This window comes from Schistocerca cancellata, chromosome 1 (genome assembly GCF_023864275.1).
Source record: "Schistocerca cancellata isolate TAMUIC-IGC-003103 chromosome 1, iqSchCanc2.1, whole genome shotgun sequence".
Classification (NCBI taxonomy): Eukaryota; Metazoa; Arthropoda; class Insecta; order Orthoptera; family Acrididae; genus Schistocerca; species Schistocerca cancellata.
In genome coordinates this window covers 778,450,765-778,472,100 of record NC_064626.1, presented here as the reverse complement: position 1 = coordinate 778,472,100, position 21,336 = coordinate 778,450,765, and the positions used below count along the sequence as shown (strand labels likewise).

Genomic DNA, 21,336 nt, shown 5'->3' with positions numbered 1-21,336 from the left:
GTCACAGGAGTGGAAACGTCAATGGTATGCGCTGTGTCGTATTTCCATTCGCTTGCTGTAGACAACTGTGCTGGCCTCCTTACCGCGTTGCAAATCAGTACTGCTCGGGTGTGTCTAGAGTTTCGTTTCCCGGCAGTGTTATTTGTGCGTTAACAGTGATACACAGCGGAAGCATGGCTAAGATAGGTTAACTGATGAAAATTTGGCTGCTGTGCACCTCGTGTATGGACCCACTGAATGCAGTGGAGAAGCTGCATGACGACGCTATGCTGATGTACGTCTTGACGGTTGCGTATTACAGGCTTTATCATTGTTTTGAAGGTGTTATCAGAGAATCTAGGGTAACTGCAGTAAGAAACCGAAAAAAATCATAATTACATTATTACTTTGTAACTAGCCGCCGGCGACTGTAGGTCTCCTACACAAAAATACCCTGAGGGCTAGAAGGTATCTCCGAATAACGTCTGAAAGTTTGTCAGTGTAGTTCTAGTTCACCCTGTATAAGGGCTAATGAAAGACTCGTATACTCACCTCTACTTATAAAAGTAAAAAAGAAAAAAAACTGATAATACACAAGATTTAATGGAGCTATCGTTTAGTGTTGCTTGAACTTAGTAGAGGTCTAGACTTTTTGAAATTCATTACTGGGTAATTTGCGGTTAAACCTGAATATTTCCGCCTAAGAGCATTAAATAATAATGACAATACGATCCTATCATCGTGCAAAATTGAATTTGTTGCAATGTATTCATACTCTTCAGCTATAGCGACACCCAATAAAATTTTCCCGAAATCTATTTCTCATGCTTTACATCATAAAATTGTTCACTTTTACCAAGAATGGACATGGCACTCTCTTTAACTAGTGACTACGTTACGATGCGAAGCTGTTTGGTCGAAGTATTCCAGATTCTTCTACGACACGTCAATCTTCTCCTACATTTACCTACATTATTCAAATCATAATGAAGCTTACAGAGTATTCCTCAAACGGAAACCACGTTGGGAACTGGCACAAAGAGTATTAATATACAAAGACAGTTTAATATGTTACGTGATTTAATAGTTTCCTTTTTCTGCCTAGGTATGCAACACAGAATGATGTCTTGTGTAGTTAACGTAGTTGTATGTCGAATACTGAATCGTTCTCTTATGAAGTGGAAAATATGGTGCTCTTATCACCAGTTCAGTCAGGCCAGTGGTCAATACGAAATGAAGAGCGAGATGCAGTGTGCAGCAATACAATCGTCCTGCGACAGCGAAAGTGAGAAGCCACGTTTATAGCTTTCCGCTTGCCCCTGTACGTGTATGCGTCATGCCAAGCAGCAAACCGTGTGTTGCTGCATATGCTGTAGGCGACTCTTCATCCGAAGATGAGAATATCAGGGCTTCGCACTTCAGGAATAATTTCTTGAATTCTGATTTACTGTGTTTGAATGTTTACATGATCAATATAATTTAAATTTGAAATTAAAACGTGACAATTTAATACTGTAGGCCTTCTGTAACCTGTCATATGACTATCTCGCTGAAAATGCTTTTAGCTTCTTGAGTACTGATCGAGAAAAGTAATAATGAATGAATGGCAGTTTGTTGATGACGAAAATTTAATGAGTTTTTAACGTAGATATTTCTCTGTTTCAGCTGATGTGGATGAGGACCCATTAAAATTCAACTCCGCCGATAGGAAGATTCTGCATGCGATATCCGGTACGTAACTTCATCGCTTTGATGTGTCCGCCACAGCAGTGCTATTATCTGTTTGCATAGCTTCCAGCTTATTGCTATGGAATCTGATATTCATCCATCGAACCTAATTTTGCTTCGTATAACTGACTACATTTCTTGACCAAATACTCCAAGAAGTCCACTTTTAAAATTTTTCTTTCTATATCTGGTAGGCTTATGAACTTCGCAGATCGACACAGAGAATCAGAAAACAACGTAGACGTATTTTCTGTCCGATTTTACATCTCTTATTCGTAATCATGTATTGCGTCAAGATGGAAGATACTGGCTTCCCTGTACTCTCGTTTTGTAACTTGAGTGTACTTTCAGATTCTTTTTTTTTTTTTTAATTGAAAGTACATAAAAAACTATTCTGCTTAGCTATATATAAAAACAGGACCAAGCAATTGCAATATATATTTTTCGTGGTGTTCTCCCTTATCCCAAATAGGGTTGCTTGAGTAAAAAATTAAAAACCTGTAGAGTAGTGACTTATTAAAATATATGTGTGAGCTTTACAGCTGTAACTAGTGGCAGTCAGCATTCTGTTAGAGAGATTAAAACATTAGTAGGATGTGGGGGAAAACAGGACATAGCAGGCCACCGTTCCCTTATATTTCTGAGGCATCTAGATTAGTGTTGTAAATACGGTGGCTGGAGCACGGAGACAAAATTCTACTTGCTCCACCCCCCTACCAACCCTCCCTTCTTCTCCCTCCCTCCCGCCCTCCTCTCATAAAAAGTGTGATCCTCTATTTTTGTAACTGAAACGGTCTTCAACTCTTTCAACAGGAATCAGTATAATAACGTAAGGAACACTGAAAGTGATTTTCCCACAACTTAAGGTTGAATTACGTTTGTTTTAACAAAATAAAATAAATATAATCAGGTCTTCAGTATATTTGTGCAGATTTTATTAATTTATTGGAAAAAGTGGTTCTCGTTATTTCGCTGCTGCAATTAGTCTGTCATAATACAATTTTCTGTTTCATCCTATTCAATACTTCGCGAAGCAAGTTCATTAAGCCAAATTTGTGCCATACATGATATGAGATACGAAAGTGTGAGCATACGCTTGCTAAAATGTCTCTCGAAGCTGGCGATGGAGACAGCGACCATCAACGTGAGTTGGACGGCTGCTATTAAATTTGGGAAGACATTTCTGTCACTCTTTATAACAATGAACTGAAAGTGTTCAGCTGGTCTTGATTTTGCGATAGAATAGCGGCTTGACAAACAGCGTCGTACCATCCAGATTTTCTGCATACTGTTGTTAAAAACCACATCACGGCTGTAAATTTTGCCAAACATTCGCATCTGGTCTTTAGATCTTCTATGCATCGTATCACAGCCTTTTGTATCGAGAAGAAACCTGAACCCCTGAACTTCATTTCTTTTATTTTTTATTTCTTTGCTCTACCGTAGTTATTCCACTGATCTTACAGTCTTATGACCTTTTGTCACGCTGTAAATTCGAAACTGGAAATGGCTGTATGCAGTAATTTTAACGACATCTGTTCGTCTTTAAAGAAACGTGGCAGTGCAACTATAGATCGTTTATAGAAACACTGTAGAAAGAGCACACACGTTTTTTTCTACTTTGATTTCTTTGGAATACTTCGTCAGCTTTATTGTAGTTTGATGGCAGTTACTGCGACAAATATGCGGCCACAACCATTGACGTAAATATAAATGTTCATATGTATTCATTCATTAAGTTCGCACTGCAATACGTGTTTCGGGCTCAGTGTGCACTGGTGCTGAAAATATCTGTTTGCTATAGAATACATTTTTACACGCTCATAACGAATTCTGTCTAATATTAACGTAGCTGTCCACTTGTTGTGCTGCTGTGTGTTATAATTTTAAAAACAACAGTGTAGATTTTAATGGCATTGCAAGTTTGTTATGACGCTATTAAAATCAGAATGTGCCGGAAATATTTGATAACCATGTCAAATCATCTGAATTAGTTAAGGAGATGACTGACGACAACTGGTGTTGAGTAGACGTACAATCTATGGAATCGCTGCACTTTTTTTCAGGTATGTAGGTGTTTGTAATCTCGGTATATCACAGTATGAAATCTTTACATTCTGAGATTGAAAATAGGCAGTTTGTCAACAAGTGGCCACGAAAGCCTTAACAATTTTGTAAAATAATTTTACATTGGTATCACGATTTATTGAGTAATCGGGCTCATTTTCTTTTTCTCAGCCCGCATCTCGTGGTCGTGCGGTAGCGTTCTCGCTTCCCACGCCCGGGTTCCCGGGTTCGATTCCCGGCGGGGTCAGGGATTTTCTCTGCCTCGTGATGGCTGGGTGTTGTGTGCTGTCCTTAGGTTAGTTAGGTTTAAGTAGTTCTAAGTTCTAGGGGACTGATGACCATAGATGTTAAGTCCCATAGTGCTCAGAGCCATTTGAACCATTTTTTTCTTTTTCTCAACGAAATAGTAATTTAATATATGTTGCGGCTTAAATACTTATTGAAGTAATTAATTTGTTACTTCGTGAATCATTTCCGACTTTGCTGCAATCAGAAATATTATCTCTAAAGGAACGCAACTTCGTGTGTTAACTGTGAGCTGTGGAGTAAATAAAGCATGCTGTGGCAGGCTTGCGAGAAACTCTACAGGAAACTTCATTTTTTATATATAAGTACCGCTGCTGGAATATGAACTGCTCATTGCATTTATTTTGTAAAACGTGAACAACGCCTGACAATAAAACGCAACCAGTACTATGTTGTTACTCTACGTTCTGAGTTAGAGCCCTTTTCCAACTGTAGTTTAAAGTTCTTCGTCGGTCAACAGTAGTTCCAGCACCGTAGCTACCTTTACTGGTTTAAAACGATGCAAAAGGAGGTTTTCTTTTTCGTGCTTGCATGCAGACCTTCGAATTGCGTAAAAAAAAGCTTTGTTAGTGTACTTCCACACGATCATCGACGTTCCTCAAATCATTGCACTTAGAAATAATTAATTTATACCGATTTCGAGACTCAGAGAAATTAAACATTGGGAAACATCTCGTTGGATCACTGTACTGTCTTTGATGTTAGAAAAGCTCGACATAGTAATTCCTCGCGATTATGTCATGGAGTTAGCTGAGTATCTCACTACATATTTACTTACTTCTTTCATACGTAACAACACAACGACCGTAAACTTCATTTTTCTCTCTTCTTATTCACACGTAGAATACGTCGATTCACAATGGGATCTAAGTACAAGTAAGAGCAGTTTACCAGCTTATCCGCTTTTAACTTTCAAGCAGTTACTTGGATATACCCCTGCACTTGCTCGTATAAAGTAAAGCACAGCACGCTAGCTTGCGACGTAGGGAGGTGAACCGGACCTGGATCGAATTCGCGCGGCGGGCTAAAGACCGTAGGTTTCCTGCACTGGCCAGTATGAATGCTGTTTATGCAATGTTTCTCGATTGTTTAGGTAAATGCTGGGCCGGCCCCCAATTCCCGCCCCAAAAAAATTCTGTATAGCAACAGTTAAAATGCGGTAACGTTCAGAATACCGTAATACACGACTTGAGAATTCCTATCACTCAGATTTGGTTACATTAGAGAGGCGATTGAAAAGGGACAACTCTGAGTCGATTATTTGGTGTTATCGGATGACTTAAGTTGATAGAACTTTGCAATCGACGCCAAGACCCGTGTGAGTCAGTGAGTTCCAATCTGGTACACTTTAAACCTGTGTTTTTTTTTTTGAAATAGTAAGATAGCATCCAAAACGTGAGGCCGGCCGGTGTGGCCGAGCGGTTCTAGGCGCTTCAGTCTGGAACCGCGAGACCATTACGGTCGCAGGTTCGAATCCTGCCTCGGGCATGGATGTGTGTGATGTCCTTAGGTTAGTTAGGTTTAACTAGTTCTAAGTTCTAGGGGACTGATGACCTTAGATGTTAAGTCCCATAGTGCTCAGAGCCCCCCCCCCCCCCATTCCAAAACGTGTACTGCGGCTGAAAGAAGTTGCTCGCACTGTCTTGCACCCATTACAGCTTAGCACAAGGCAGAGAGAGATTGGTCAGGTCGCGCCCGCGCATAAGCCTTGCTGTGGTGAGGAAATCAGTTACTCGGTTGTTATATACCCTTTTGAGTTGAGTCCAGTCATAGTTTTTTCATTGGTCGTCGATGTCATAGAGGCGAACAGTGGGTCAGAGCCGACGCATGAACTGGTTCGTTAAATGTTCTGTCGGCAATTCAGGATAGAGCTGGCCGCGGAAGTATTCGTGACGCTGTAGTTCATAGCGCCAGTAAACACGTCTTGCTAAAAGACATTAGTATCATAATGCTGTCTCATAAAATGTAAAGGATGAGGTCAGAGAAGGCCGGTTGGGGTACAGCTGTGCCATCAGCAGATGCTCTGAAGTCATTCCCTGGTCTCTCTGCGGAATGCCAATATGCGACTCTGCAGTTTTGACGGGATTTATCAATAATCTCTTTCAGGATACAAACACCAACATGGTAAAGTCGAAAAGAAATCCGGCGCTGAATTTGATGCGGAGCCACTCAAACGAATAAAGAAAGCTGTACATGATAATAATCTGTGGTAGTTCTGAACCGAAATTCGGGGCTGAAGTCGTTGCTGAGTCTGTCGTCAAAAGTCCATGCCACGTAATTAAAGAGTCACACCAAATCTTACGACAGCCTATTGCAGTTTCTTGGTTGAGAGTTGCCAACGAATGGTGTGTGCGGACATGAAATGTTGTAGCATTACGGATTCCGTCATCTGTGTCCGGATGACAGGTGCAGATATCCTGAAATTGCCTGACATGGACTACCGTGATCATCCCTTGACGTGTTCCGATTTAGCTACCGGCAATTCTTACATGAATACCCTCACATACCAATTAGTTCTTGACACACCCTATATGTCATTCGTATTTCCGACAAGCTCGACATTCGGATTCGGGTAAAACGCCCCATGTGTATCCTCGATACAGACCCTTAAAACTCAGTCCAATACAGATGCTGTTGTGTAAGGCATCAACAACCCATTATCTACGCCCATTCACTTTATTGTCTGTGTCTCACGTTATCAATTCTGTCGCAGGTGTCCACGTTTTCGCGCTATCTGTAAAACTTTTAAATATCCATTCATAGTACTCGCGACTACGAAATTGTGAACGTACGTATTACCTATTCTTTTGAAAGCATTCCTTTTTTTCTACTTCTTTGTTTCTGAAACTTTGTATGCGTAACGATGATTGGACATAAAAGCTACCCTGTTTTGAAAACGTAACAGCAGTCTTAAAAAATATGATAACTTAAATAACGTTAAAATATCGAAATAAATTTAAATTGCACTTTATTGAGACCTTAAATCGGCGTCCAAAGAGCTCTAGTCATTAGGTGCAATTGCAGTGAAAATAGTTTTTGTAGCTTTATAGTCAGCTAGTTACCGGTATTATTTTCCCTCTTAAATCGTCTCTAAGTAAGCGCTGTTTGACAGTGAAATTCTGTAGTGTTTCTTTATCTTCGACAATTTTCCTGTTGCAACCCATCCAAAAGCTTACCAGTACTCGCACTGTTTACTCGAAGGACGCCATTTCTTGTTATTGCGAATGGAGTGAATTAAACCTATCAGTGTCCCAGAACGTAACACAATGATACAGAAATTTATTAACTCCTAGCAAGAATGAAATTGTTAACATTATGCATTTTTTAAAATCCTGCTCGAGCATTTATTGGCTAATCCACAGATGGTGTCTTTTTTATATCTTTATTTATTTTACTTTTTAAACATCGATTTAGATTGCTGTTTTCTCTGTGCTTCGAACTGCAAGACTGCTTACCATAATTCTAGTGTTTCCGTCTCAGATAATACAATAATATGAGTGAAATGGCGACTGCAGCGTAACGTGATTTAAGTTTTGCTCGCAAATATTAGTCGAAATTGAAGGTATTCTTGTCACTGGTGTTGTTCAGAACAAACGGCACTCGTGCAAACAATAGTTTTTTTCGCAGTAGCGCTGTAGTTTCTGTACTTCATCAATATCTGCAATGGAAAACTAGTAATCAGAAAAGGAAACGACAGCACGTCCAGCAAGAAGGTAGTATCAGGTGCGGCGATCCGTTTTGTGGCGGAAGGTGAGGCCCGGGTTCTCAGTGTAGCGAAACTGGTCCTGTCTGAGGTTAGTCCCAAGTTCACAATAAAGATGATCTTGATCTGATTGGTGGCACTATTTCAGATGCAGTAACGGCAGCAGTCTTAGGCAAAACTCGTGCAACTCTTGAGAGCGGTATTGTTGAAATTATGCTTTAAAAATGTCTATATCTCAGTATGAGAAAAAGACATGAATTGGAAGAAAAGCTATCTGCTGCGACGAACGAGTTGGAGCAGTCTCAAAGGCGAAATAATCTGCGGCTGTTTGGCGTAGAAGAAGATGAGCGGAAGACGAGGACAACCGCTTATATAAGTTGAAAGTGAAAATTAGGCATTGAAGTAATTAAGGCTGACATACAAGGGGCATTCAAATGAAACCAGGTCACTAGTGTAAAATAGAGGTAACGATTTTATTAACTCAAAAATGTAGTTATACACAGTGCACGTACTCAAAAATAGTCGCCAAAACTGTTGGCACATTTACCCCTTGCAACACTAGCCAGTCGATTCCATCCTCGAAGAAGCTAGTAGGCTGCTGTCGGATCCAGACATGGACGCATTCATATTTCGTCGCCCGTTGCAAATCGATGTCCGCGAATAGCTTGTTTTAGAGGTCCAAACACATGAAAGTCATACGGTGAAGGGCGGGACTGTACGGTTGATGTTCCAGCGTTTCCCACCGAAACTGCTGCAATGTAGTCTTCATTGCGTTGGCCGTGTGTGGGCGGGCACTATCATGCAGGAGCGTAACGCCATTGGACAACATGCCTCGGGGTTTCGACTTGATGGCTCGTCTAAGCTTCTGTAAAGTGGCTTGATAACGCTGTGCATTGATGGTGGTTCCAAGAACTCGACAAGTAGTGGGCTCTTGTGGTCAAAAAAAGGACATCATGACCTTACCAGAACTGGTGTGCATGGCCTTTGATTTCTTTGGAAGTGGTGAAGTTTCCACTGCCTGCTCGGACGCTTGCTTTCTGGTTCAAAATGGTGACAACATTTTTCGTCACCTGTGACAGTATGCGACAGAAAGCCGTATTCCTTCTCATGATAACGTTGCAGATGGCTCAAAGACATCGCCCTTCGAGTATTGCGCTGTTCGGCGGTCAGTTCGTGGGGAACCCACTGGCACAGATTTACAGATTTTTCCAAAGTTCAAGTGCTGATGCATTTCGGTGTGGGCGGTGCCCCCGCTAGTACCCAGTAACCAATGGACCTCGTCCACGGTGATTCTGCGGTTGTCCAAGACTAAAGCATTCACTTCCGCAACCATTTCCGGTGTGATGACACGATGAGCCTGTCCAGGACAAACATCGACTTCCAGGGACTCGCGCCCCTCAAGGAATCGCTTGCGCCATTCTACAACACTAGAAAGACTCAGACTGTACTCACAGTATATTTTACGTCCTCCAACTCCCTCAGCCGCTAAAAATCGAATCACTCCTCGTTGTTTCTGCTTACTCGTCTGCATGTTCGGTAGTATGTGACCACCTTCTCTTCGGGGTGAAACCACACTGGCGCTATGCAACATCAAACGGTGCGCACGCGTCAGTCTCTCTACCAATAGATGACGCCACCATACTCGCAGTTACGTGGTACCACCTTACGTGTAAGGCAAAGGTAGACGCACTAACCAGGTTTCATTTGGATGAACCTCAGAAACAGGAGTCGTCGGGTGAGACGAAGACTGTCAGGCACTACGAAACCTAGTTTGTCTCATACTGAAAAGGGGCAGAGATATTTAGACAGAAGAATAAAGTACAAAAGAGAAGTTCTTGCACTACAACAACTAAAGATTCTGAACAATGCAATGTCCCATTCGGTCTTCAGAATGTGTAGACTCAGGATGGCAGAGTAATTATGAAGACCTCAGCTGGAAAAAAGACAGATCTGAATACCATTGAGTGAAACTATGCGAGCAAAAGTGGAAACTTAACACATCTCACTTTGGTTTAATTCTAGCGTAGTGCAACATTCCTTATGCTGCCTAAATGCTATCTTGAAATTGTATTAACTCTGTAATTATCTTTTTCTGTGCCTTCCCTATTGTCCTTGCGGTTGTATTAATTTTGTAATTATCTATGTCTGGTACCTTCACTTATAATCCTTATATTACCCTTAATTGCAGTATTACTTAATTTTAGTTACTGCTAATACTAATTGTCTGAGATTTCGTTATCCGTTTGTTATTATAGCACTGTAACTATTACTTTTTTCATAAAATTCCTCACTCACCTTCTATGTGAAATCTGCCACGAAAAAAATTACAATCAGTGCTATTGTAGTAAGTTCAAGTTTAATTGTAGTTTTCTGAGCTGATTTTGTATTTATTGAAAATATGTTTCTCTGTTGACAGCGTCGGTCTTGTAAATCACCCCCTCTATCTTCCCACCGTGAATTGTCCAATTGATTAACTACATTTTATTCCTTTAATACGGAGGGTTAGTTGCTTTCACAATTGTCAGATCATCCATATTTCCTGTTTCCCACTCCTCCATGACCTCAGAAAATCTTGACCTCGCGATCCTCGCTGCTTCACGAATTGCTACGCCGCGCAGAAACCTTGACCACTCTTGGCCGAGGTATGTGGCTTCACGGAATTGCAGACCACTACTCCATCTCACAAGTAGGCGCGTACTTAAGCAATTACCTGTCAGTCAGCCTTCTCTAAACAGCCCAACAAAATGCGGCACAGTTGTTACTAACTCATTCCAACATCCAATCTTTTAGCTTCACATTACAAAGAACTGAGTCTCCTCTTCCACCAACTTAACTGACACGTAATTCTCCTGTCCGAAACATGGCGAAAACCACACATATCCTCTGCCTCTGTTCATCTCCCAGGATATACATTCCTTAGGACTGGCAGATCAATCAAATGCGGCTGGGGTGTCGGGGCGTTTGTACGAACTGATCTCAAACCCTAAGCAAATCAAACTCTACCGAAAAAAAAAACACGCCGAATTCAAATTTATTGAAATACGTGTACAGAGACACAAGTGTTTAACTGGCGTCGTCTACAAGGCGCCAAAAACCAGTTGAGTGACCTCGTTTCAGTCGGAATTACATTCACTACACTGTCATTACGAACACGAAACATGAACAGAGACTTGTTGAGAGACATTCCTTCAACAGTTAATTTAAGAAGATTGTTTAGTTACAGCAACATGAATATTCTTCCATTAGAACCAACACACCATACGACGCACACTCACACATATAGATGTGATCGCATAGAAAAAGATCGACGCAGTAACAGATATAGGTCAAACCTCGGCTTCAGGCCTCTCAGCACACGATATAATATTCATGGCCTATTCTGTGCAGCTTCCAAAGCTGAAATCGCGCTATATAACGCGTAGGAACATTAAACATATCTCTGTTTACCCATCATGGACAGGGGACATCGGCTGGTTAAGTAATTGTCAGTATCAACGAAATTTTCCAACAGTCGTGTAACTAAGATGTTATCTTATTGTATTTTTAAGGCTACCAGTTTCGGCATTCGACTATGCCATCTTCAGACCCCATATGCATCCCTTCAGATAAACGATAATGTCATATAGTGCCATAAATCCCCCAGTGTCGTGAACTCAATCGTTTCATTAGTGCTTGTTTCGAAATTAAGCAATAGTGAAACGATTGAATTCACGGAATCCAGAGATTTATGGCACTACATGACATTATCGTTTATTTGGAGATAAGCATACGGGGCCTGAAAATGACATAGTGGAATGCTGGAACTGGTAGTCTTAAAAATACAATAAAATAACATTTCAGATACACGGTTGTTCGAGAATGTCATTGATATTGGCGTTAAACATATGGATTGTGGCGCTATAACAGCCGATTGCTAAGACACCTCATGCCATCAAATAATCATAGAGCTCACAACTGTTAGTAAAATCATGAACTTGCTAATAAATTCATTACTCTGTACAACGAACATGCCCTTGTACGCACAATCCGTTTAAGAAAGGCCCCTGCTCCAGGGCTGACAACAGAATTACATCAAACGATGAACAACAGGGATGCTGCTCACAGACATTTCAAGGTAAAACCGAAACTGAACGTTACGAGGAATGCAGAAAACTACGAAACCGGGTAAGACAATGCGTTCGCAATGCCAAAATGAGGCACGCTCGTTTCATTGTATGCAGCAATACGACCTCCGCGACCCTATGGAAGAAAGGTAAAAATCAGAAACAAAATCAGGAGCAGCTTTTCAGGTCTCAGCCCATGAACTGAACGGATTTTTCTCTGCGCCATTTAAGTCCCATGTGACAAGGAACTGTCGCCCACAAGAATCTTCTAACTACATAACTAAACGCAACACTTTCCTCCTAAAACACGTAACAATAAGTAAAACAATAATAGTAAGAATTCTTCTGAAGCGATAGACAACGACGGTATTAGCATAACAATGATCAAGAACGTAGCCGATAGCTTAATACCTGTCTTGACAGTCATATTTTATTTTTCTCTCGTGAATGGAATCTATCGCGCTTCATGGAAAAGAACCATAGTCCTATCTTTTCTAACCTCGAAATCTTGCCTGCGGTTTCCAAAGCCCTGAATATATTGTTCACCACAGAATTGCTGAACACCTGTGTGCATTCAACTTGTTTGACATATACCATTTAGGCTTTCATAAACACCATAGCACAACACTACACTAACGAAGGTAACCTGAAATGGGCAATCCTGAGGCCACAGTACTGACTGCTAGATTTCAGCATAGCTTTTGACACTGTAAGCTTTGACATAATGCTCAGAAAAGTGCTACAGCTTAACTTGTCAGGGAGTGTCCCGAAGTGGTTTGAAAGCTACGTGATACAGCAGAGTGTTGTATGTGGGAAAGAAGAACCGTCCTGGAAACGTTCTTTAAGGAGTGCCACGAGGGTCACTCTTAGGCCCTCATTTGTTTTTCCTTGCATATTATTGAGGTGCCATCGGTTCTGTCTTTCTGTAAATATCATTTCTATGCCGACAACATCCAAGGCTACCTAAGTGGTAGAACTGAAGATATAAATACTGCGATTGCTCATATGAATGATGATCTGTCTTCAGTGGTAACATGGGCGAAAACCTGCGGCTTAAACTACATGCAAAACAGTCACAAGTAATCTTACTATCCAATCAGAAATTAATAAAATCAGAATTCCGTGATCAGTTGCCTCCTTTTCAACTTGACATCCCAATAACATATCAGAAAGCAGTTATGAACTGGGATATAATTTTGGATGAACATTGGAATTGGACAGAGATACTGTCACCGTATGCCGGATGCCGGCTGCCTTTTGCTTGCCTCTATGCCTCCAAAAAGTTATTTCCACAGGAAGTGAAACGCAGACTCGTGCAATTATCCGTTCTGCCCAACCTGTAGTATTGTGATGTAATTCAACATGGTAAAATTAGTGAAAACACAAGACGGTTAGAGCTAACCCTGAATGCTTGTGTGTGTTAATTTGCAACATTTGTCGATATGACCATAACAGCGCTTCATACACTCATTTAGGGTGGTTGCGACCAGATAGGTTACGAGACTGCCACACACTATGTGTACTTTACCGGCTCCTCAGTGTTCAAGGACACCATTGTCTCAAGCAGCCCAGTAACTCGCCTCAGAGAATAAACCTCTTTCGTGCAATATTAACACAAAGTCAGACCCATCCAATATCCTAGTTACGCCGACTGATAAAACAAAAACAATGGCAACCTCCTTCACGGTTGCTGCTGTCCACCTCTGGAATAAGTTGCCCCTCACTCTCCGCGCAATTCGATGTCATGTTACTTTTAAAGAAAAAGTTGAAATAACTTTCACCTGTCATGCTCATAGCGCTTCTTCAAAATTAACATATATGGCCAACTTACGCTTTGTCAAAAATCAAAGCTAATGCTCCTATCTTCCCCAGTTGCGCTTCTTTCTCTTTTCCTTTCCCTATGAGTCACGCCATCATCTCCTCCCTTACATTCTTTAACTGTGTGTTATCACAGTCATGTTTCCCTTCCACGTCCGTTCCTTTCTTCACGCTCGTAATTGAAAACCTACCTTATTGCAATCTCTGTAAGGGTTACAGGCATGGACGGAGACTGCTGGCTGGTACGGCGTCAGTATACTTCTGACACGTAGCCGAGTCGTGTCACTGAACTGTTTTTCACTCGCGTGGTTACGATGCGGAACAGACGTCTTTTTCAGCTCAAAATGGAGCCTTCACAAATATTATTATCCGGGTCTAGGACGTCAGAGCCGTCTGGAGTGGCCGAGCGGTTCTAGGCGCTTCAGTCTGGTACCGCGCGACCGCTATGGTCTCAGGTTCGAATCCTGCCTCGGGCGTGGATGTGTGTGACGTCCTTAGGTTAGTTAGGTTTAAGTAGTTCTAAGTTCTAGGGGACTGATGACCTCAGATGTTAAGTCCCATAGTGCTAAGAGCCATTTGAACCATTTAGGACGTCAGATACAGTTATGACGAGTCGATGTAGCAAGCACGTTATTATAACTGTTCTTGTGGAAATGTAGTGGTAAACGTTAATTACTCTGTCTTGGCTTATTTCAATACCTCCCGGACCCAGTGCTTACATAATCCTGACAAATAGCAAGGGAGACCCTCGGCCGAGGACACAGAATCGATGACCCCTTATATCTCTAATTATTATTGTATTTACCATGCACGAGTATAAACTGTGTGAATGTTGTTCTGATCTGTAGCATGGTTTTTTATTTTCCAAATTGAGTGTAACGTGCTTACTGTAATATATGCAATGTAAAATATGTAGAACGCCTAGTTAGGCGTAAGAGGAGGTCTGGTAGCCCTAATCTTGCCAGGTTAAATCAGTAAATAAAGAAATACATAAAAATATTTTGGATTAGCATCAGAAAATTCTTTGCAGCCATTTTTTTTTTGTCTTTCTAGCCATATACCCGTCCAAGTGTTCAGAATAATATCGAGAAATGTCGCTGTCATACACGTATCTCTGAGCGTAAACGGCATTTATCATAGCAGCTGTGACAGTATCTCGAATCATTAGATGAAGTCGAGCTCAGCAAGATAATACAGATAAATAGATAAGTTCTCTAGCGAGAAACGGAGGGGCCAGGTCGCGTATCCAAATATTCGATCCTCCTCAGCGTCGTTTAATGACGTTTCTGAACATTGGTTTTTGTCTCCAATGTGCATTTTCTTGTATCGTCTGCAGTACGACTTAGATTCTTGGTATGGCTTTGAAACTTTCAGTACCTCGCTGAAACCTGCGACTCTGAGAGACTGAATTAGGCGAAATTATTATTTTGTTTCATATAAGAAACGAAAACTACAGAAATAAGCAGAACAGTAGCACACTATTCTTCAAATGATGTTGTCACATAGTGTAATATCACAGCTGGTTTCATGTTGACATATCGAATCCCTAAAAAATTGTTCAAATGGCTCTGAGCACTATGGGACTTAACATTTATGGTCATCAGTCCCCTAGAACTTAGAACTACTTAAACCTAACTAACCTAAGGACATCACACACATCCATGCCCGAGGCAGGATTCGAACCTGCGACCGTAGCAGTCGCGCGGCTCCGGACTGAACGCCTAGAACCGCTAGACCACCGCGGCCGGTTTCGAATCCCTACGAAACTGTTACATGTTGAGCCTCCTGATTTAGCAAAAAATTCTGCTTTAGCCGGCCGCTGTGACCGAGTGATTCTAGGCGCTTCAGTCCGGAACCGTGCTGCTGCTACGGTCGCAGGTTCGAATCCTGCCTCGGGCATGGCTGTGGGTGATGTCCTTAGGTTAGTTAGGTTTAAGTAGTTTTAAGTCCCATAGTGCTTAGAGCCATCTGAATTTGAATTCTGCTTTATCCGCAATAAGATTTTACCGAAACTTGGTAAGTGGTAGTATTTAAAAATTATAATGCTGGCCATTTTTTTCGGAATATAGACAACTTATGTAGAAAAGGGAATAGAACGTCACTAATTACTTTTTCAAAAAGTACTCATGATTGCTTATACTTCTGAGTTTCAATATAATTACTGCGGTGATAGATATTTAAATTTGGCTGCGCTTCGTGTTTTACTTTGATTAGATTTCCTTGACTGATCTAGAATAATATCTTACGGTCTGTGTCAAAGTAATTTGGTATTTGAACTTTGATATAAAACTGTTAAATCTTTGGAGAGCATTGGAGAAAATCCACGGAGCAAATTTCAAGAAACATGTTTTGTGTAAGTCATTTGTTTCAGATTACATTAGCCTGACAATGCCGTTTCGTTCCCGCATTGTATATGGCTATAGTTGAAGCGGAACCATGAGCTTGTCAAAAATGTTTGCTACCCCTGTATTTTATAGTAATTTGCGAGAGCTTAGATTCAAAGGGAGCAGAATATGAAGGAATAAGTCTTATGAAACTAAAAAAGTAATTCTGCTGTGAAATAAAGACAAAACATTAAAAAGAGTCTTTTCTAAAATGCACTTCTGTCAAATTAAAAACTGCTGCTGGGTAACTTTTAATAGAGTGGTGGTCCACCATGTGCGTTGTAACATATTCATACTCTTTGAGATATTGTCCAAAAGATGGTTGGCACGTAGCTGTCTCAGTGTGCCCCATTCTCCAACAGTGCCTCTCATCAGGTCATGCTGTGTGTGAAGGAATTTCAACTCCCCCCAAGCGCGCTCAGTCGGTTTCATCTCAGCAGATATAGCAGCCCATTCGATTGAGTTAATTCCTGTCTCCTGTAGGAAAGTGTTGACGAGCCACTCGAAATATGCTCGTGCATTGTCATCTTGAACGTTAACCCATCGCTTAAATATTTACTGTAGGGATGGGCGATAAGTTGTAATATCCTATCCCGGTAGTGCGAGGTCCTCAAATTACCTTCTATAGCCGTGAGTAACGTTCGACATCCGTACACGATATTGGCCCAAAACGTCACTGTGACGATCATCGGATGTCAAATGAAACTTATAATCATTAGTGGAAAAAAATCAGAATCAATGGTTTCCAATTACTTCGCGCATCACGGACCTGGTGTTTGGTACCACTATCTGCAATGAATGCCTCGAGGCCAAATTGATCTCGTGGAGACATATGCGTTCTGTCTGCTTCGACACAGCACTCCCATTTCCCTCCAAAAAGGGAGTGCACACTTCCTTTGCGTTCTCCTCAGGGTACCTGTTGGGAATAACATGTAGGTAGCAGTCATCAGCTAGTGTTGTTGAGTGCAAGCGACGATTACAAGGCAGATCTTCAGTGTTTTGTGGATCATCATGACAGCGATTGAATGTTCAAGTAGCTTCGTTAAGGTGTAGAGCAGTTAGGCTGGCGAATTCGTGTGCTGAAAATCCTTCTTTGCGAAACGTGACGATGCTCGCTCGGTCTAAACTTGAAATGAAACCTCTAGGCGTGTTGACAGATTGAGCATTGCACGCATGCCTCAGTGTCTCATTTACACTTGGAGACAACACGCCCTCATGAAGTACACTGAGAATTCAGGCTCACTTTTCCTTTTATTACACGGTGCATGCGGCTATTTTCTGTGGTGAAAAGCATATTGAGAACGAGGTTCCCGATCAAAAGAACATAGTCTTTGTAAATAATTTGTGTGATGCAAAATTTTTTGTAAGCTGTTTAAATCACAGGCTTACGTTGTTGTGTAATACTGATCGCTTTTGTGGAGTTCATTGTGCTGTCGTATATTGCGCTATGAAGTGACATATCGGTGCGTCAGGTGGCCAACTAGATTGTAATATTTGTGTTGATGTTTCGTTATTTGTTTTCATTTATGCAAAACCCTCGGCTCGAACTTACCGCGAACGAATATGTATCACTGATTTCATATATTATCTTTGGTGCCTCTATGTGTACGTTAATTGTCGGCGACTGTCGTACAGGCTCTGCGTAATAAAAAGTACGCTGTTTCACACAAGGTAGGTGGACGACTTTGATTTATTGGAACACACGTGGGAAAGTACAGTGCATTGCTAAGCGGTACCTCATACAATACTTGATTGCAACCGATTCTTGAATATTGCTGGAGTGTTTGCGATCCTCGCTATTTTCAGTGGAAGTGTATGCTGTAGTATTTCAGAAGATTTCTGCTAGTTTTTTAACCGGTTGGTACAGCCAAATCATGATCTTATGGTATTTTTACACTTTGATGAATAGACTTCTGAAGGAACGGAAGAAGATGAGACGAAAAAAGGACTCTCCCGTTCCTTCAAAAATCAAATCGCCACAGACAGCTCTGCAAAACCACTTCACTTATTAGAATTTACGTAATTTCTCGTAGTAGTAAAAAAATTGTAATATTTAACAGCAGTCTTGTTTCTCCATTGTATCGTATGTATGAGGAGAACTGCTTTAAGCGAATATTTTTGCTCACATAGTATGTTTCAAAATGTTCAAATGTATGTGAAATCTTATGGGACTTAACTGCTAAGGTCATCAGTCCCTAAGCTTACACACTACTTAACCTAAATTATCGTAAGGACAAGAACAAACACACACACACACACACACACACACACACACACACACCCATGCCCATGCCCGAGGGAGGACTCTAACCTCCGCCGGGATCAGCCGCACAGTCCATGACTGCAGCGCCTTAGACCAGAGTATGGAGCAGATTTTTCCCTATAAGCGGGTGTTTTATAGCGCTGTAGTTTCTTTTTGTTAGCGCTCATACTTTTTTCTGTTTGTATAACATCCCTCAGGTGCAACTGCTTCACCAGGTGTAAATCTTGGAAGCACTGACTTTGGGGCTTTCGCTCCGAAATACTTACAAGAAATAAAAAACGTAAAGAAACCGTAATCGAGATAATCGACGGATGTTGTTGTTGTTGTTGTCTTCAGTCCTGAGACTGGTTTGATGCAGCTCTCCATGCTACTCTATCCTGTGCAAGCTTCTTCATCTCCCAGTACCTACTGCAACCTACATCCTTCTGAATCTGCTTAGTGTATTCATCTCTTGGTCTCCCCCTACGATTTTTACCCTCCACGCTGCCCTCCAATACTAAACTGGTGATCCCTTGATGCCTCAGAACATGTCCTACCAACCGATCCCTTCTTCTGGTCAAGTTGTGCCACAAACTTCTCTTCTCCCCAATCCTATTCAATACTTCCTCATTAGTTATGTGATCTACCCATCTAATCTTCAGCATTCTTCTGTAGCACCACATTTCAAAAGCTTCTATTCTCTTCTTGTCCAAACTATTTACCGTCCATGTTTCACTTCCATACATGGCTACACTCCATACAAATACTTTCAGAAATGACTTCCTGACACTTAAATCTATACTCGATGTTAACAAATTTCTCTTCTTCAGAAACGCTTTCCTTGCCATTGCCAGTCTACATTTTATATCCTCTCTACTTCTACCATCATCAGTTATTTGGCTCCCCAAATAACAAAACTCCTTTACTACTTTAAGTGTCTCATTTCCTAATCTAATACCCTCAGCATCACCCGACTTAATTCGACTACATTCCATTATCCTTGTTTTGCTTTTGTTGATGTTCATCTTATATCCTCCCTTCAAGACACCATCCATTCCGTTCAACTGCTCTTCCAAGTCCTTTGCTGTCTCTGACAGAATTACAATGTCATCGGCGAATCTCAAAGTTTTTATTTCTTCTCCATGGATTTTAATACCTACTCCGAATTTTTCTTTTGTTTCCTTTACTGCTTGCTCAATATACAGATTGAATAACATTGGGGAGAGGCTACAACCCTGTCTCACTCCCTTCCCAACCGCTGCTTCCCTCTCATGCCCCTCGACTCTTATAACTGCCATCTGGTTTCTGTACAAATTGTAAATAGCCTTTCGCTCCCTGTATTTTACCCCTGCAACCTTTAGAATTTGAAAGAGAGTATTCCAGTCAACATTGTCAAAAGCTTTCTCTAAGTCTACAAATGCTATAAACGTAGGTTTGCCTTTCCTTAATCTTTCTTCTAAGATAAGTCGTAAGGTCAGTATTGCCTCACGTGTTCCAACATTTCTACGGAATCCAAACTGATCTTCCCCGAGGTCGGCTTCTACTAGTTTTTCCATTCGTCTGTAAAGAATTCGTGTTAGTATTTTGCAGCTGTGGCTTATTAAACTGATTGTTCGGTAATTTTCACATCTGTCAACACCTGCTTTCTTTGGGATTGGAATTATTATATTCTTCTTGAAGTCTGAGGGTATTTCGCCTGTTTCATACATCTTGCTCACCAGATGGTAGAGTTTTGTCAGGACTGGCTCTCCCAAGGCCGTCAGTAGTTCTACTGGAATGTTGTCTACTCCGGGGGCCTTGTTTCGACTCAGGTCTTTCAGTGCTCTGTCAAACTCTTCACGCAGTATCGTATCTCCCATTTCATCTTCATCTAAATTCTCTTCCATTTCCATAATATTGTCCTCAAGTGCATCGCCCTTGTATAGACCCTCTATATACTCCTTCCACCTTTCTGCTTTCCCTTCTTTGCTTAGAACTGGGTTTCCATCTGAGCTCTTGATGTTCATACAAGTGGTTGTCTTATCTCCAAAGGTCTCTCTAATTTTCCTGTAGGCAGTATCTATCTTACCCCTAGTGAGATAAGCCTCTACATCCTTACATTTGTCCTCTAGCCATCCCTGCTTAGCCATTCTGCACTTCCTGTCGATCTCATTTTTGAGACGTTTGTATTCCTTTTTGCCTGCTTCATTTACTGCATTTTTATATTTTCTCCTTTCATCAATTAAATTCAATATTTCTTCTGTTACCCAAGGATTTCTACTAGCCCTCGTCTTTTTACCTACTTGATCCTCTGCTGCCTTCACTACTTCATCCCTCAAAGCTATCCATTCTTCTTCTACTGTATTTCTTTCCCCCAGTCCTGTCAATTGTTCCCTTATGCTCTCCCTGAAACTCTGTACAACCTCTGGTTCTTTCAGTTTATCCAGGTCCCATCTCCTTAAATTCCCGCCTTTTTGCAGTTTCTTCAGTTTTAATCTACAGGTCATAACCAATAGATTGTGGTCAGAGTCCACATCTGCCCCTGGAAATGTCTTACAATTTAAAACCTGGTTCCTAAATCTCTGTCTTACCATTATATAATCTATCTGATACCTTTTAGTATCTCCAGGGTTCTTCCATGTATACAACCTTCTATCATGATTCTTAAACCAAGTGTTAGCTATGATTAAGTTGTGCTCTGTGCAAAATTCTACCAGGCGGCTTCCTCTTTCATTTCTTAGCCCCAATCCATATTCACCTACTACGTTTCCTTCTCTCCCTTTTCCTACACTCGAATTCCAGTCACCCATGACTATTAAATTTTCGTCTCCCTTTACTATCTGAATAATTTCTTTTATTTCATCATACATTTCTTCAATTTCTTCGTCATCTGCAGAGCTAGTTGGCATATAAACTTGTACTACTGTAGTAGGTGTGGGCTTCGTATCTATCTTGGCCACAATAATGCGTTCACTATGCTGTTTGTAGTAGCTTACCCGCATTCCTATTTTCCTATTCATTATTAAA

The 21,336-nt window shown here is 41.1% G+C and overlaps 1 protein-coding gene across 1 annotated transcript in view; it reads left to right on the top strand.

Moving 5' to 3' along the window:
• The window catches only part of LOC126187399 (uncharacterized), a 587,650-nt gene that overhangs the window by 498,050 nt on the left and 68,264 nt on the right, over positions 1-21,336 (top strand). The window contains exon 3 of the mRNA XM_049928462.1: positions 1,645-1,710. Within this exon, the coding sequence (XP_049784419.1) occupies positions 1,645-1,710 (66 nt within the window). The remainder of the gene's footprint in view (positions 1-1,644; positions 1,711-21,336) is intronic.